General features: G+C 36.1%; 2 protein-coding genes across 15 annotated transcripts in view; both read right to left on the bottom strand.

Annotated features, from left to right (window-relative positions):
• ST7L (suppression of tumorigenicity 7 like) overlaps positions 1–12,684 on the bottom strand; it is an 87,125-nt gene that overhangs the window by 22,577 nt on the left and 51,864 nt on the right. For 11 of the 14 annotated variants that reach the window (XM_038562354.1, XM_038562355.1, XM_038562350.1 and 8 more), the window contains 2 exons: positions 7,962–8,112; positions 2,563–2,655 (listed from right to left, as the gene is read on the bottom strand). In XM_038562354.1, coding sequence (XP_038418282.1) covers positions 2,563–2,655; positions 7,962–8,112 — 244 coding nt within the window. Of the gene's footprint in view, positions 1–2,562; positions 2,656–7,961; positions 8,113–12,684 lie in introns of those variants that run through there. The other 3 variants (XM_038562352.1, XR_005372797.1, XR_005372798.1) reach the window with 3 other exon arrangements.
• LOC119877185 (60S ribosomal protein L21-like) lies at positions 4,814–6,065 on the bottom strand. The gene has a single exon (XM_038562365.1). The coding sequence runs from the start codon at positions 5,343–5,345 to the stop codon at positions 4,863–4,865; it is 483 nt and encodes a 160-aa protein (XP_038418293.1). The 5' UTR covers positions 5,346–6,065; the 3' UTR covers positions 4,814–4,862.

Genomic DNA, 12,684 nt, shown 5'->3' with positions numbered 1-12,684 from the left:
ATTCCCTTTCGCTAATTTTTATATTCCCCAAATGAATGAGATCATATAATGTTTGTCCTTTTTCGATTGTCAGTCTTTCTATTAACTCGTGAGCAGTTTGGGAGTTTGGAGTAGGATAAGGAGAAAAGGGAATGATATTTAATATTTTTGTTGGGTACTAACAATGCATTTGGCACGTTTATGGCACTAAGGAGGGCACTTGATGTAATAAGTGGTGGGTATTATATGCAACTAATGAATCACTAAATTCTACCTCTGAAACTGAAAAAAAAGAATACATTAATACATTTGACTAATTAAAATATTTATTGAATTCAATTTTCATGGTGAACATTACAGAGATACATGAGGGATGATAAAGAGAATGCTGGCCTTCAAGTTTACAATCTAGAAGGGAGGTTAAGAAGTACACAAAGTGCTTTGAGAGTTCAAAGGAAAACAGATAATTTTTTTCAGAAGATGGAAGAAAATAAAAGACCCTGGGAGAAAAATAACAGCATACTTAACTTCTATAATCTCTCCTAAAATTTCATCTGTTTGAACTTTTCAGCTAACTACACTTGGTGGTTGTAAAACTGCAACTTTTCTTCTTAGACTTGAGTTCTAATGGCCCTAGAACTGTAAAAATTGTGGCACAGGTTTATATCACATAAGAAAACATGGTCCTAATGTTTATAATCTTCAGCATGCTTTCTAAATGGTTAAATCATAAAAAGAAAAGTTACACAGAAATTTACCAGTTCACAGAGAAGAGTAAATGGATAAGGCAGCTGACACAAAGTACAGACCATTCTTTTGAGAAGTTTGACTTCTGAAAGCAAGGACTCAATGGGACTCTCAGAGATCAAAACACTACATACTTCTGGTTCTCCCCCTAAGTCCACAACGCTCCTTTTAGAACTGGAAACTTTAGTCCCTCCAATTTCATTCTTTGTAAAGACTGTTTTGGCTATTCTGAGTCTTTTACCTTTCCATATGAATTTTGGGATCGGCTTGTCAAGTTTTGCAAAATCCCTCCTGGGATTTCGATAGGGATTGTATTGAATCTGAAGGGATTGTATTGATCAGTTTGGAGAAAATTGCCATATAAATAATATTGGGTCTTCCAATCAATAAACATGGAATGTCTCCTCATTTACTTAGATTTTCTTTAATTTCTCCCAGCAAATTAAGTAGTTTTTAATATATAAGCCACGTATTTCTTTTGTTAAATTATTCCTAAATTGGTTGCTCTTTTCGATGCTACTGTGATTAGAAATGTTTTCTAAATTTCATTTTTGGACTGATTCTTCACTGCTAGTATATACACTTGCAACTGAGTTTTATATGCTGATATCATATCCTGCAACCTTGCTGAACTTGTTTATTAGATCTAATAGTATTTTTTGAATTTCTTAAGATTTCCTATATTATGATGTCATCTGTGAATAAAGACAGTTTTTCTTCTTCCTTTCCAACATGAATGCCTTTTTTATCCTGGCTTGACTGCACTAAGATCTCTAGTACAACACTGAAGAGAAGTGGGGAGAGCAGATATCCTTGCCTTATTCTTTATCTTAGGGAGAAAGTATTCAGTGTTTAAATCATAAAATCATTATTAAGTATGCTGTTAGCTATGGGGTTTTAGTAGATGCTCTTTATCAGGTTAAGGAAATTCTCTTTTATTCCTACTTTGTTCAAAATTTTTACCATGAATGGGTGTTGGATTTTTGGCAGCTGCTTTTTCTGCATCCATTGTCATTTACTCTCTTAACACGATGCAATGCCTTTTCAAAAGTTAAACCACTTGCGTTTGTGAGGTAAGTCCCACTTGCTCATGGAGCATAATCCTTTTTATATGTATTTGGATTCAGTTAGCTAGTATTTTGTTGAACATGTTTGTATCTCTCTCTCTCTCTCTCTGTGTGACTATCATAAATAAATTTTAAAAAAATTAAAAAAAATAAATAAAAAAGGGATCCCTGGGTGGCGCAGCGGTTTGGCGCCTGCCTTTGGCCCAGGGCGCGACCCTGGAGACCTGGGATCGAATCCCACGTCGGGCTCCCGGTGCATTGGAGCCTGCTTCTCCCTCTGCCTATGTCTCTGCCTCTCTCTCTCTCTCTCTCTCGGTGTGTGTGACTATCATAAATAAATTTAAAAAAAATTTAAAAAAAATGAACATGTTTGTGTCTATAGTCATGAGGGATATCATTCTATAGTTTTCTTGTAATGCCTTTGGTTTCGGTATCAGGATAATACTGGTCTCACAGAATAAGCTGAGAAGTGTTCATTTCTTTTTTGAAAATAATTTGTGAAGGATTGGTATTATTTCTTCTTCAAATGTTTGTAAGATGACTGCTCTTTTTAATGTCTTCAATTTTTGTGTTCTCATTGTATCTCACACAGCATTTTATCCCAAAAATGTAAGGAAATGAATGGAATTATACAACTACATCCAAGAAATGACTAAAATAGTATTTTAAACAGTATCCTGAATTTCAACCAAAGGCACTTTTACTATGAGAAAATACTATGAAGCACCATCTTACTTTTAAGTTTAGGAAAACTAGAATATTTACTTACTAGGTAATAGCTCTCTATCAGCAGTCTCTGTGCAGCTCGGATAAGGGTAAAATAGATGGCCTTTTTCTAGTGGATATGGAATCATTCGAAAAGCTGAGGGAAAAAAATACATACGTTGACATTCCATTCAGACTGACTTTTATCCCATACTGTAGATCAAAGCTACTTTGGAGACATATTTTTATAAAATTTTCACATAGCATTTATTAATTTTCTTAGAGATACCTTTCAGAGGAAAGAAACAAAGTAAGCAAAAGAAGGAATAAGGGGAAGAGTAAGATTTATTTAGAAAATAGTGAATGGTCTGGCTGAAATAAAACTAAAGGGAGTAGTGGGTAATAAGGCTGGCTGGGTCCTTCTTGCCTCCGTCTCCTCACTATAAACACAACAAACTTGACTCTGTGGGTATGTATTCCTTTTCTTCCAGGAATCTTTATAAAATTGCAACATGTATCACTGTTGTGACCATAATTCCTGACAACCTACAAGATTTCCCAATGGCTCCTAACTTTACCTGTTAGGTATCACCAAATTTTCTATGAGCAGAATTTAATTTAGATCAGAGGCCACCAAAGCATTGCCCACCAAAGCATTGCCCTTTGGCCAGACCTAGACCACTATTTATATATGTATTTTTAAAGATTTTATTTTATTTGTTCATGAGAGACACACACACACACACACACACACACAGAGACAGAGAGAGATGAGTGAGGCAGAGACACAGGCAGAGGGAGAAGCAGGCTCCTTGCAAGGAGCCCAATGTGGAACTCAATCCCAGGATCCTGGGATCATGCCCCGAGCCAAAGGCAGATACTCAACCATTGAGTCCACCCAGACATCCCATATATTTATAAGTAAAATTTTATTAGAATACAGATATTAAAACCATTTCTTCATTATATTATGTAAGGCTACTTTCATGCTATAAGAGTCGGGTAGCTATAACAGAGACTATGGCTGCAAAGGCTAAATACCGGGGATCCCTGGGTGGCGCAGCGGTTTGGCGCCTGCCTTTGGCCTAGGGCGCGATCCTGGAGACCCGGGATCGAATCCCACATCGGGCTCCCGGTGCATGGAGCCTGCTTCTCCCTCTGCCTGTGTCTCTGCCTCTCTCTCTCTGTGTGTGTGTGACTATCATAAATAGTTAAAAAAAAAAAAAAAAAGAAAATTAAAAAAAAAAAAAAAGAAACCACACTGTTAAAAATAAATAAATAAATAAATAAATAAATAAATAAATAAATAAATACCATTTGGCTCTTTACAGAAAAAGTTTACCTATCTAGATTATCATCAGCTCTTGCAAAAAAAATTTTTTTTTTAAATTTGAGTGAGCAAGTGAGAGAGAGAGAAAGTATGAGTAGGGGTAGAGGGAGAAGCAGACTCCTTGCTGAGCAGGGAGCCCAACACAGCTTGATATGGGACATGATCCCAGGACTCTGGGATCATGACCTGAGCTGAAGGCAGCAGCTTAACTGACTGAGCCACCCAGGCACCCCTCTTGCAGACTTCTTAAAGAAGGAATCTTTATTACCTACTCAACTAGCTAAGTATTCACCAAAATTGTGATAAGTTTTTTGTTTTTCCTTTAATGCTTAGCTCTATAAACTTTTGTCAAAATATGAACTTTGGGGCAGCCCAGGTGGCCCAGTGGATTAGCGCCGCCTTCGGCCCAGGGCCTGATCCTGGAGACTCGGAATTGAGTCTTGCGTCGAGCTCCTGCACAAAACTTGCTTCTGCCTCTGCCTGTGTCTCTGCCTCTCTCTCTTTCTGTGTCTCTCACGGATAAATAAATAAAATCTTAAAAAAATATATGAACTTTTCTGCCACAGTAAAAAGTAGGGATTTGCCCAAAGTCACAGAGTAAATCAGTGGTAACACTAGGAAATCATTCATAAAAAGATTATTTACAAAATACAGAGTAAGTCACATATTTGTTGAAGACCTCCTATGTGCCAGGCAGAACCGTAGGCACTGAAGACACATAAAGGCAATGAGATAGAGGACTTGCCTTTGAGGAGCTTATAGACTACTAGAGAAAAAGCAAAAGGAAGTTTAATTACCCAAAGACATTCTACTCCTAGTGTTAGCAGTCCCAATTTCATTAACCTGCATATTGTCAGTGACAAGCACACTGTCTGACCTCTAGCAAGTGGTTAATGCAGAGGTTCCCAAATTCTCTTGTTTCAAGGCTTCATGCCTCAAATTTTTTATGATGCCCCTAGGCTGAAAGAAATACCTAACGATTTTTTTTTTTTTTTTTTTTACAATCCTGAGGTCTTTTATTTTCTTTACAGTTATCATGCCATGAATTCATAGGGAATGGGTTCCAGCAGTTCAGGCTCCATTCCATTGGTTCTCACAAAGTGTGCTTCTTTGAGTGGGGCAGGCTGGCGCTTCAGTTGGACCCAAGTACCTTTCTCTTTGGCTTCCTTTTTTTTCTGATCATTTTCCTTCACATGCTTCAGGAAGCTATCTCGGCTCTTTGAGTGTTTAATATGCTCAATGCGGACATTAATTCTCTCGGCAAGGATCTTGCCCTTAACTTGTTTGTTTACAACAATGCCAACAGCATGCTGAGTAACACTGTAGACTCTTCCAGTTTTGCCATGGTAACATTTGTGGGGCATTCCTTTTTGAACAGTGCCCATTCCCTTGATGTCCACAATATCATCTTTCTTATAGATTTGCATGTATGTGGCCAAAGGAACAACTCCATGTTTTCTAAAAGGCCTAGAGAACATATAGCGGGTACCTCTCCTCTTTCCCTTTGTGTTGGTCATTTTGGCGAATTACTGGAAGATGGTGGTTCCCAAATACCTAACAATTCTATTTAAGTAGTGGGTCCAAACAACTTTAAAGGCTTATGTCCTAACAACTTAGCATGGATTTGAAAAAACAAAAACAAAACATATAAATTAAAGGGAAAAATAATTATTTCATGTTTTTAAAGATTTTATTTTCTCAAGTAATCTTATATCCAATGTAGGGCTTGAACCCACAACCCCAAGATCAAGAGTCGCACACTTTACTGATCAAGCCAGCCAGGTACCGCTAATTATTTCATTTTTAAACAACCACCTTTTCTTACTAATGGGATGTATGTACCTGTTGGGTTATACATAACTTCTCAAACCTTGGAATTTGACACGACCATCCTCATTTCCTGCTCCACACTGATTTTTGTTTTTCGGTGGTACTTCTTTTAATCATAGCAACTGGGGGATCCCTGGGTGGCTCAGTGGTTTAGTGCCTGCCTTTGGTCCAAGGCATGATCCTTGAGTCCCAGAATAGAGTCCCACGTTGGGCTCCCTGCTTCTCCTTCTGCCTGTGTCTCCGCCTCTCTCTCTCTTTCTCTGTCACTCATGAATAAATAAATAAAATCTTAAAAAAAAATAATCATAGCAACTAAGAAAAATCCAGCTTTGTAAAGCTATGACATCAAAAGAAATAGAAAATGGAGAGCCACCTAATAGTGAAACCTTGAACTGTTCAGAACAGTTTTTTTTTTTATTTATTTTTATTTTTTATTTTTTATTTATTTATGATAGTCACAGAGAGAGAAAGAGAGAGAGGCAGAGACACAGGCAGAGGGAGAAGCAGGCTCCATGCACCGGGAGCCCGACGTGGGATTCGATCCCGGGTCTCCAGGATCGCGCCCTGGGCCAAAGGCAGGCGCCAAACCGCTGCGCCACCCAGGGATCCCAGAACTAACAGTTTGAATGATGCCTGACTGACATGAGTATTGCTGTGTTTCCACTGAAATTTTTAAATATCCCTTGGCACTCTTGTGAATTTGCTACAATGCCCCAAGGTGCCTCAGTATTAGGAACTGAGGGGGTTAAACCAATTCTAGTTAATGTGTATTGAATTTATTCTTGAATTTTTATTGACAGCAGAAGTGTACTTTCCAAGATAATCATAAAAATTCAACTGACAAAATATTTTGATTAAGCTTTTTCATTTTCTAAGTGATTTTAAGAAGTGACAAATAAGAGATCTGTTATTGTTGAATAACAATATAGTTCTCCAAAGAAGATATACAAATGACCAATTAGTACATAAAAAAATGTTCAACAACACTGATTATCAGGAAAATGCAAATCAAAACCACAATGAGATACCACTTCATATCCATTAGTATGGCTATTATTTAAAAAAAAGAGAGAAACAAATGTTGCCAAGGATATAGAGAAAGTGAAACCCTTGTGCATTGTTGGTAGAATATAAAATGGTACAGCTGCCATAGAAAATACTGACAGTTCCTCATAAAATTAAATGCAGAATTATATAATTTACTGGTTCCACTTCTAGGTATATACCCAAAAGAAATGAAAGCAGGAACTTGAACAAATACTTGTAATACCCATGTTTATAGCAGGATTATTCATAATAGCCAAAAAGGTGGAAATAGCCCAAATGTTCATTGACAGATGAATGTATAAACAAAGTATATTACATACAATGGGATATTATTCAACCCTAAAAAGGAATGATTTTCTGACACATGCTACAACATTAAGAGAAGTAAGACTGATTTAATGAGATAAATACTATATGATACCTACACTAGCCAAACTCATACAGAAGATAGAATGGTTACCAGGGGCTGGAGAGAGGGGAAGCATGGGGAGTCATTGGCTAATGGATATAGAATTTCAGTTTGGGATGATGAAAAAGTTCTAGGGATAGATGATGGTGACGGTGGCACAACAATGTGAATGTACATACTACCACTGAACTGTAAATTTTAAAACTGTTAAAACAGTTTTAAACAGGAGGGCCTGGCTGACTCAGTTGGCAGAGTGTGAGACTTGATCTCGGGTTCTGAGTTTGAGCCCCACAGTGGGTGTGGAAATTACTTAAAAATAAAATCTTTTAAAAGTAATAAAAAAATTTTTAAAATTAAATGGTTAAAAAAATTAAATGGTTAAAATAGTAACTTTTATGTTATGTGTATATTACCACAATAAAAAATATATTTTAAAAAAAAGAACAAGAGTTGATATTAGTTGTGAGGAAAATAGTTTCATGATGTATATATCTGAAAAAAAACCAAAAGTCCAATTTAAAAAATATTAAAATAACTCAACTACATTAAAAAGCTTATAAATTAAGGGATGTAAGTTTCATTTCCTGTCCTTACAAACATGTCATTTAAATGAATACATGGCAAAATACTGTAATAGTTTCTCATTTTGCTTTTCCTAAATGTAGCATCAATAAGTACATGAAGTATTTCTCCTACCAATAAACCAAATAAACACCTCTGAGTTCACTTTGAAAAAAATCTGAACAACAATACTTCGGGACACTCAGACAATCTCATTTAGAAAGGCTGCCTGGGAATGCAATAACAGTCCAAGACATTAGTGGTACATTTGGAAAAGAATACTTACTGCCTTCCCATGTACACTGTAACAGGTTAAGAGCACCTTCTATTCTCTTCCAGTGCTGAAGATGGAAGAAAGCATAGGCGATTGCTTCACTATCCCCTCGTTTCAGAATGTGTTCTGGAGGTAAAATTAGACTTTTCATCTCTAGTAAATACTAGAAAGATAACACACACAAAGACACACCACAAGAAAATGAAAAATTATGTTAAGCTCAAACATTCACAAAAATGTAGATACGAATTTTATAAAATCAGTTTGATTTAAAAAAACAAACATTAAGCTAGTTGAGATGACAAAAGGGTCACACTGATAATGTGTATAAAATGCTTATATGCAAATTCCAAAGATCAGAATATTCCTAAAGGCAAAAATAAGGTGCTAAATAGTTTATGTATAACTCTGCTAAATACAAAATGGAAACTCAGCTGAGGAAATAATGTGAGAGTAAATATTATTTTTCCAAAAGAGAATTAAGTATAAAGATCTAAAATACAATTTTGGAACATTTGTGGTGACTTTCTTTTTCCTTATTCCCATTTTACAGGTGGAGGAACTCAATTGTGAATAAGTTCAATTAGACTAATATTTACTGAGTGCAAAGCACTATGCTTGTTAGGAAATGCCAGATTCTCTGGAGCTTCCTAACATAATGAGAAAGATTTCTTTTTTTTTTTTTTTAAAGATTTTATTTTATTATTTGAGAGAGAATGCACAAGCAGGGGGTAGGAGCAGGAGAAGCAGGTTCTCTGCTGAACAGGGAGCCTGATGCAGGATCTCAGGACCCTGAGATCATGATCTGAGCAGAAAGAAGATGCTTACCTGACAGCCGCCCAAGTGCCCCGAGAAAGGCAGATTTCTTAAGTTACTAATTATAACAAGACTATGTTGAGTGCTTTATTAGAGGTATAAACAGTGTATATAAGAATTTGGATAGGGTAGCCCCGGTGGCGCAGCAGTTTAGCACAGCCTGCAGCCCAGGGCATGATCCTGGAGTCCTGGGATCGAGTTCCGCGTCGGGTTCCCTGCATGGAACCTGCTTCTTCTTCTGCCTGTGTCTCTGCTTCTCTCTCTCTCTCTGTATCTCTCATGAGTAAATAAAATAAAATCTTAAAAAAAAATAATTTGGATAAAAGATATAAATTTTTAAACTTTTTTATAACAGCTTTATTGAGATATAATTCATACTTTACAATTTACCCATTTAAAGTATACAACCAAATAAATGTATATAACTCAATGGTTTTTATTTTTTTATTTTTATTTTTTTAATGGTTTATACAACCATCACCACAGTCAATTTTAGAACATTTTCATCACTGCAAAAAGAATCTCCATCCTCGTTAGTCATTACCCTCTAATTCCCATTCCCCCTAAGCAACCACTAATGTACTTTGCATTTCTACAGATTTGCCTGTTCTGGTTATTTCATGCAAAAAGAATCACATAAATTTTTAAAAATCATATAATATATGGTCTATTATAACTGGTTTCTTTCACTCAGCATAGTGTTTGAAGGTATGTCCATATTATATCATATACGAGTACCTCATTCCTCTTTGTGGCTGAATAATATTTCATTATATGGATATACCACATTTGTTTATCCATTTATTATTGGATGAACAATTGATTGTTTTCACTTTTGGCTATTGTGAATAATGCTGCGATAAAGATTCATGTACTTTTAATGTGAACATATGTTTTCATCTCTCTTGGGTATAGATCCAGGAATAGAAGTGCTGGGTCATATGGTAACTATACATTTAGGAGGTATTACTTATGATATAGGAGCTGAAAATAAACCACTTGATGGAATTTGGGATTTGAATTGATCCATAAAGATGCATAAAATGTGGATGAACAGATTGGACAGTTGGGTGGGGACACAGAGGGCTGTTGTATGCCAACTTGAACAAGGCTAAGAAAGCATTGCACAATACACATTCAAGGAATTAGTGAGTGTGCCTGTTAAAGAAGTTATAGCCTAGGACACCTGGGTGGCTCAGTGGTTGAACATCTGCCTTTGCCTGCCTTTGGCTCAGGGCATGATCCTGGATCCAGGGATCGAGTCTCACATTGGGCTCCCTGCATGGAGCCTACTTCTCCCTCTGCCTGTGTTTCTGCCTCTCTTTCTGTGTCTCTTATGAATAAATAAATGTAATATTTTTAAAAAAAAGAAGTTCTAGCCTATCAATTCTTATTCACATACGAAATTAAATAATATCTTAAATTCTTGAATACTTGCCTTAATATTATAATCCATAACAAAAGCAGTACAGTCAAATGTACTAATTACATAAAGAAAGATGCAGAATTCACCACTTGTACATCATCTTTACTATTAAAGTGGTAACTTAAAACTTTTCAGAAAATATTTAGTTAGCTAAATATTTCCTCCAAAGACTAAGACCAGAGTACATTTTCCCCTACTTGACTGGTTTGAAACAACCTGTTTGGTTCTACATAATTTGATACCAAAGTATGTATCCTGAGGTCCAAACCACATTAACTTAAGCTATAAAATATAGAAAGAGAGACTCCTGAGAAGTGTCGTAAATGATATATTCTCACACTTCCAAATTCTGAGTTCCTCAGGTTGTGACACAAACTAAGGAAATAAATAACATACATTGGAGCTTAAATTTGTGAAACACTTTGTCAAACTGCTACAAGCAGGAAGAAACAAAAAAGTGTAGTGGTTTCAAAATTGAGCCTCTGGTTATTAATCAATATATATGTGTGTACTGTATGAATATATCTAAAATAATATTTTCTTTTTTTTATGAAATGTGCCTTTCCAACACTCACTGAGCTTAATGCCTATTTTTAATTGCTCTTACTCCTATGCCTCAATAAAGCTGGGGAGAAAAAAGAATAGTTACTCTTAATCTTGATGTCTCTGGCTCTCTCCTCAAAGTGTAAGAATGCAGTTTGCTCATCAATTTATTTTAGCAGATGTCACAAGCTATGAGATTATTTACTAATCCAGTTTGGGGACTTAACATTTCCCATTCAGTTTCTTAAAGGAATGCAGCAGAGGTTGTGTCCTGGTCAAGCAAAGCCCATTTGCTGCCTGGTTGGGTTCTCTCCCCTTAGTGCCTTGGGCCTATATTCAGGAGGGTAATATTCTTTCTAATCCTCTCTAATCCTTGCCCATTTTTTTAAAACACAGTAAAAGATCACTCGCACCAGGCAGCTGTGGGAAAATGGACTCAAATAGCTGACCTCTGACATGACTCCTTATGTTCTTAGCAAGTGCACTAAGAGCTTCTTCAGTAGGAAGCAAAAAATAAAAAATAAAAATAAAAATTAATTTTAAAAATGCAGCCATCACAATGGAATCTCCATCATGAATTATCTCATTTTTACAAGAAAATTGTTTTAATCCATAAACCAAGCTCTTTCTATTAAAATTCTGTTTCACTTTACAGGTAGAGGAGACAAAGTATCCCAAATTATCTTCAATGAGTTTTAGAACCCTGAAGCTTTAATCTAAACCTATCTTGGTAGTCACTTAGCAAACAATCAGCAAAATATATTCAGTCAACAGTTATTCAGCAAAACTTAGAGAAAATATCAGCTTACTAGGTCAAGAAAATACTCTTTTGAACATCAAGTATATATTTTCACTTTTTAATGATCTACGTGACAATTTATATACTAATCAAACAAATAGCATGCTTACTAGAAATTGATACTTCAGGCATTTATATTTTAAAATCTTTGCTATTTAATCATTAAAAAAATCTTCCTTATGTTATGTTATTTTTCATTATGTCTTACTTATAAGCAAATGTCCTTTTCAATTTGACCTTAAAACAAAGCAATTCTTATTTTTCAGTTTCTAATAAAACACTGAAATAAAGTTTCACCCTCAAAATACAAGGGAAAAATTTCAGTTTAAAGAAAGTATCTTTAAAATGGTTAATTATAGAATGGTTAAATTTTTTTTTTAAGATTTTATTTATTTATTCATGAGAGACACAGAGAGAGAGAGAGGCAGAGACACAGGCAGAGGGAGAAGCAGACTCCACACAGGGAGCCTGATGTGGGACTCGATCCAGGGACTCCAGGATCATGCTCTGGGCCAAAGGCAGGCGCTAAACCACTGCGCCACCCAGGGATCCCTATAGGATGGTTTATAACTTATTTTATCTCCTTCACAAACTGCTACTCGTAATTTCTGCTACCCACCATGAGCTGTAAGTTACTACACAATAGAAACCACATCCTTCACGTTCTACTATAGCACCTGGCACACTACATCCTTCTCATTCTACTATAGCATCTGGCATTTAAACACTTACTGACCTGATCTGATATATATAGCTAAAATGTCTTCAAATTCTTATTTATTTATTTAAAGATTTTATTTATTTATTCATGAGAGACACAGAGAGGCAGAGACATAGGCAGAGGGAGAAGCAGGCTCCATGCAGGGAACCCGATGTTGGACCTAGGGATCACACCTTGAGCCGAAGGCAGATGCTTAACCGCTGGGCAACCCAGGCATCCCCTCAAATTCATATTTATATTTCAGTTTTTACTTAAAGATAGTTTTTTAACTCTCTGGGCAACTAAAAACAAAACAAACTTCTGCTACCTAGACTTTATGTTTCTGTGAGTAAGAATAAAAAAGGTTGGGATCCCTGGGTGGCGCAGCGGTTTAGCGCCTGCCTTTGGCCCAGGGCGCGATCCTGGAGACCCGGGATCGAATCCCATGTCA

The sequence above is a fragment of the Canis lupus genome, chromosome 17, assembly GCF_011100685.1.
Source record: "Canis lupus familiaris isolate Mischka breed German Shepherd chromosome 17, alternate assembly UU_Cfam_GSD_1.0, whole genome shotgun sequence".
NCBI lineage: Eukaryota > Metazoa > Chordata > Mammalia > Carnivora > Canidae > Canis > Canis lupus.
This window is presented reverse-complemented; position numbering and strand designations above follow the sequence as displayed.